This window comes from Cydia amplana, chromosome 4 (assembly GCF_948474715.1).
Source record: "Cydia amplana chromosome 4, ilCydAmpl1.1, whole genome shotgun sequence".
Taxonomy (NCBI): Eukaryota; Metazoa; Arthropoda; class Insecta; order Lepidoptera; family Tortricidae; genus Cydia; species Cydia amplana.
This window is the reverse complement of record NC_086072.1, coordinates 16,944,557-16,950,556: the sequence shown is the minus strand read 5'-3', so window position 1 is coordinate 16,950,556 and position 6,000 is coordinate 16,944,557. Positions and strand designations below refer to the sequence as shown.

The window sequence follows — 6,000 nt, the reverse complement described above, 5'->3', positions numbered from 1 at the left end:
ATAAAAATACAAAGTTTCGTACGTTTGAGAAGTCGGCTGGATGCGCTTGCGTCCTGGCGACAATTAGGTAATTTAACTAGCCATGGCTAACTGATTCAACGTTAAAAACCACAGTACAATTTTTTTCAGTGTTTATTTGCTAAAAAGTAGGTATTTACGTGAATTTTCTTTAAATAAATTTTGGGGTTGCTGGGGAGATGCTCTACAGCAAGTCCGAATTGAGTTAATTGTACTCTCGATCTATTGAGGTACAATTTTTTTTAAGTATGTACTAATTCAGTACATATTGTGTACATCAGCATTACGTTTCAATAAATCACAAAACAGACAGTGGGGTTTCCACGGAAAATGACGTCAAAAAAACAGGATAATAATACAACGTCAACAAATGAAGACTTTATGTAGATTGTAGGATTTATTTATTTAACTCATCTACGTAAAAGTTGTCTAAGTACCTATACTAAAATTACGTACTGAAAATTGTGTAGGTAAATGTAAAGTAATTTTGTACTTTATTTTAGGCGATATTTAAATTAACCTTCTAAATTAATCACTTAGCGCCGAATTTAAAAATTAAATCCACGAAAGTTTTAACAAATGTTCAAAAACTGAGTTAGTAGCTCACACTAGTGACTCGTTTTTCAAGAACAAATCCTCGTCATATGAAATTGATTCATCAGCGCGAATGCGGCAATAAAGGAAAACGTGTGTGCAACAGCCGTAGATGCTGAATCAGGTTCACCGTCATCTTGATCATCAGTATCAACGACATCTATATTTTCATTACTGTCTGTATCTTCATTGCTGCCTTCTGTATTTTCGTCACTACCTCCTGGATTTTCGCCACTGCCTTCTGGATCTTCTTCACTGTCTTCTGTGTACTCATTGCTATCTACAACGATAACATCAGGTTCTTGCCTTTCATTGAGGTCGAACTGACCCTCGGCGTCTTTAAAGTGTCCTTGATAGATACTGTTCCAGAACGCAACAGTGACGGCATGAGGGTTCTGCATTTCTACTTCAAAACTAGAACTCTGCTGGCTGTCATCATTTAGTATGTGTAGGAAGTTGTTATTCTCCGACGTGAATGGATTCCAAGTTATTTGGGAAGTAAGGCTGGCCGGGTTTCTGAAAACAGGAAACATTAATCAATGAATCAATCAATTTATTTCGTCATCTAATATTTGCTCCCTGAGAAATTAGTTTAAGGGTATATAAGTATATGTCCTCATACTTTTCCTTATACTTTCTTTTTAATGCGTTTAATTTTGAGAACAAACATCAGAGAAGGTAAGCATTATATTTAGGGATGTTAAATTTACACAGTTTAAAAATATGAAAATTATATAGGCTCTTACCCAGTTTTAGCGAAGTTGGTCCACCGCTCAATTAAAATATCGCTTACTGTTAGATCTATTTGAGAGGATTCCTGCTCTGTGGTTTCATGGAACAAGTAACCCAGTTCTTCGCTATGAGCTGCACCGTCGACTTCCACAGGGCCTACAAATGGATCTCCCAATGTTCCCTTGTAAGAAAATTGATATAAATATACAGGAGATGTCGATGAAGCCGCTCGTAACTGTGCCTCTCGGATAGCTGATACTTTTATCATAGTATCACCGTGATACATAAAATATTCATCCATGTCTATAGCATCACTACCAAAATAATACTGTTTTATATTATCAGCTATGCGTTTTTCATCTTCTTCGTTTTCAAATTCTAAATCAGGTTGAAGGAATGCTTCAAACGACTCATCCATTTTCTCCAGCCAATTATCTTCTATCGCCTCTTCGGCTCTTATAGTGCCCTCTTTATCAACAAAGCCGGTCATTATCGGTATTTGTAAGAATTCTGCATCATTGAGGACTTGATATGGTGATCTAGTCATAAATGGTAAAGAAGATACCAACGTTTGTTTTTCCACACAAGGTGCGAATGCTAATGAGTTGTCATAGAGTTCAAGCTCATTTATGACTGCTGTCAATGCTGCTACGCTAGTTTTTGTAAACACTTCCGAAAGCGTGTTAATATCACTTACTGTATGACCAAGGGCTTCGGCAACTTGTATCGCATATTCCAAATTATCTCTGGTAACTGCCCATGGAGCGATAGCGGAACCACTTTGCGATATCACTCTGTGAATTAAGCCCTCAGACATTGGAGATAGCGATACTAAATCAACAGCAGCGGCGCCACTTCCATGTCCAAAAAGCGTTACAGAATCAGGGTCGCCGCCGAAGTTTTCAATGTTCTCTTGAACCCAGTGCAAGCCCGCGATAATGTCCTTGAGTCCAGCATTACCAGGCGCAATTTCCGTTCCTAAACATAGGAAACCGAAAATTGACTCTCGGAAATTTAAGGAGACGATTATGACATCTCTTGCGAGAAAGTTTCTAAAGGACAGTTCGTGTTCGTAGACTCTGTCGAACTCTCTGCCTTTGATCCAGACCATGACTGGGAGTTTTTGGGTGTTGTCAAGGGTTGTGGTGTAAACGTCTGCTACCAAGCAATCTTCTACTCCCTCGTAGCCGACACCTAACGATCGAACGCATTTTACGTCTTTCCGATTGGCGACAAAAGGTGCTTCAAATGTAGGTGCTGGCAAGGGTGCCTAAAATAAAAATAAAATAGAACAGAGTGTTACATTATAAACTTGGAATACATAGATAAACATGTACAGCTACCTGTGAAAGTGAATGAATTTCATTCATAAACTGGGTATTTGCTTTCGCAGCTGTGTGTACATAGGTTTTTAAATCCACAAAACATAGATTTCTTTTCGATTAGTTCAAATTAAAAATATTCTTTTTCTGACCGTTCTAACAAAAATAACACTTTGAAATTTACCCTAGTTGGTTGATAATCGAACAACTTGATACTGTGATAACGTTCTATTCACACATCACAAATTCTTTTGTTCGATTGTACGTACGTACTTGCCACATTTGAAACTTATGGATATGGAAGTAAGTCAGACATAGGTACGTCGTATAAAAGTTGAACAATATAATTATTTACTATTTAGGTACCTTAAACCGGTGTATCCCTGAAGTTGAATCAGCATACGGTATCCCATGAAACTCGTAAATCCCGTTATTAAGCGTACCGATTACAGTCCCCTGTTGAATCTCCACGCTTGGGTTTGTCACGGGCTCATCCTGTCCCCACGCACCAAAGAAGAAGCAAAATCCAATAAATATTATTGGTCTCATTATTGCGTTTCAATATTTCTTGATATACATGCAGCTTTCTAGAAGTCCGTATTAGAAATACGTCAAATACCTCAAATTTATCTCGATCTGATAGATAGATATTCTCGGAAAATCTCCAATGTAAGATAACATTGTATTTTACGTATAGTGGCGTAACTTTGACGAGGACTTATCTTTATTCACGTGACATGAGTTTAAAAAAAACAATGTGTATTCCTTAGAAATAATGGTTTCCTGAGGCCTCAACCTCAAATTTTCTAAATTAATTTGAAGTGAGGACTCTCATTTTACGTTACTCAAAATTTAAGGACAACGCTTTAAGTGCAGAAACGAGGTCATTGACCTTATAATATCATTTCGCAGAAAAAATGTCCCTCGTAGGAGTCTAACTGTACCATCGAAGGGATGCCACAGAACTGCTTCCCGTAAACTCGACTGTATTAACAAATGCTAGGGTATGTTTTCGCTTGACATGAAAGGTAGTGGTCCGTTTTTTTCAGCGGTTCCCTTAGCGGGGGTGTTGCGCGGGGGCACAAAATGTGTGCCACATGTGATGCCGTCGCCTGCGACGTTCATCTTCACGAGAATTACTGATTCACTAGCTTTTTTCGTAAAAGTGAATAAAGATTCTGAGACCTGTAACGTTGATCTAACCAGAATAGGTGCTCGTAATATATTATGAATGATACGTGAATCGTATTTAGTGATATTATAATCGGGAGTACCGTAGCGTTTTAATTTAAGTATTTTAGAGCAGATTGATTTTTTAAAGATTGTTTTTTGTTTTGCATTATTTCTTATTTAATGAACAAAATAATATTTTTTACATATTCAATTAAGTAGCAAAATACTTAGTCAACATTCATATTTGCTGCCCAAGGCTACCTTATCTTAAAAATTTGTGCAGGCACAAATTTTAAGTAGCAAATAATTGAAGGAATAATGAATATAATTTCCTTAAAAGTATTTATTTTTCATCGTTTTAGTAATATAAGATATTATTTAATTTACTGTTATTTTTAAACAAAAACTTTAAACTTAACAGGGACACTTCAAGTAGAGACGTTATCCGATAAAAAAATACATTTTAAAATAGTGAGTAAACATATAATAATAATAATGTGAGCCTATATACGTCCCACTGCTGGGCACATGCCTCCTCTCATGCGCGAGAGGGCTAGCCCCTATAGTCCCCACGCTAGCCCAATGCGGATTGGGTACTTCACATAGGTACACCTTTGAATTTCTTCGCAGATTTATGCAGGTGACTAATCATACTTTATAAAAAATCTTTCTCATTTTGAACGCGTTTGTTTTTTAAACCACAACATTTTGCTATTCAATCAAACCAAGACACTGACCTAATTTTTAACAAACAAAGAAAAACTGAAAAAAATCTCATTTACCGTAAACTGCTATCTGAGCATCTCCCGGGCAGAGCAGCGATGGTCCTCGCCACATGTTGCACTACGTTGGTCCTTGTCCACACGCGCAAACGTCACTATATCTCACCCTCTACTTAACTAAAATCAACCTTATGGCTTAAGACTTTAGATTGAAGATCGAATAGTCATGTTACGAGACTTAGCTCGTTTAAAGCTTAGTAGTTTACCTTGTGGGAGACGCTCGGGAAGGCGAAAGGTTAAACGTTATGCGGAGCATATTGTATAATGTGCATTCAGACAAAAAAAAAGGTCAAGTGTGAGTAGCATGTTTTGTACTAGTTCTGCGTGAAATTGTGGATTTTATTTTCTTCATTATCGTATTGTAAGTAACTGTTTTTTTTTTCATCTCTTTTTCCATCCATCAAATAATAACTTCCTCTAGAAATACAAATTGAAGGTAAGAGTTATATGCAGTTCTACCTTGGGTGCAATTTCCCTTTCGGATTAGCGAGAGTGTACCCCAGATATAGGGGATCTCTCTTTACCGTGCTGTCTATTTTTATGAAAACCAATTCCTAAAGTGATTTCAAATTAATAAAGTTAATTTAAATTTACCAATAATTCCTGTTAATGAAAATGACGATAATACAGATAATTTACCTCAAAAGCTTCGTTTATTTTTACTTTCCAAGCGTTAAACAGCTACCATAAGTTTATTTGCAACTAAATATTATGCGTGCTTTTATGGTACATATATGTAATGGCAAACTAAAACGAGAATATATTATAGATGCAACTTGTGGAACCCCAGTTCAGGGGTTCTTACAAAAAGTCGTCTGCGGCCCACACGGGGTTTCGTTTCAGCTTTTTGCGCGTAACGGTTCCATAGTCACCTTCCCATTGGTGCTACGATGATATTAGTTCTATACTTACTACAGTATTGTGTTCGTAGTTTTGTCCCAGTCAACACGCAGAAAGAAAACAAAAGTATTCGTACATGAAGTACCTACATAACCAGCTTTTTATTTGTTTCATCATTATAAGATAATTTTAATGAATTGTGAATGTGAACTGGCAGTTACGTCGCAAAGCACCGCAAATAGTATTCGAGCGGCGTTAATAATAGCGTAAGCGCCAACCGCCATAAGGTACCTTTACCCCGGGGATGTCACATATTAACCTAAAATATTGTAAACACACGTTTACGGAGTAACTTAAGGGTTAATCATTGGCTTCGGTTACCGCGATAGTTACTCATGAAATAAAACTATAAATAAACACGGATTATATCGCGTATATTGAATTTATAACATCCCGACATTTCGAACCCTGTACACAGCGTTCGTCACCCGTTGACCACGAACGCTGTAAAGGGTTCGAAACGTCGGGATGTAGTAGGT

General features: G+C 37.1%; 1 protein-coding gene across 1 annotated transcript; it reads right to left on the bottom strand.

Moving 5' to 3' along the window:
* Nucleotides 1-544: 544 nt before the first annotated feature.
* Nucleotides 545-3,248, bottom strand: LOC134647658 (venom carboxylesterase-6-like). Its single transcript, XM_063502014.1, has 3 exons — nucleotides 3,033-3,248; nucleotides 1,359-2,614; nucleotides 545-1,128 (listed from the first exon to the last, which is right to left on the bottom strand). The coding sequence occupies exons 1-3, from the start codon at nucleotides 3,213-3,215 to the stop codon at nucleotides 642-644; spliced, it is 1,926 nt and encodes a 641-aa protein (XP_063358084.1). The 5' UTR covers nucleotides 3,216-3,248; the 3' UTR covers nucleotides 545-641.
* Nucleotides 3,249-6,000: the final 2,752 nt, after the last annotated feature.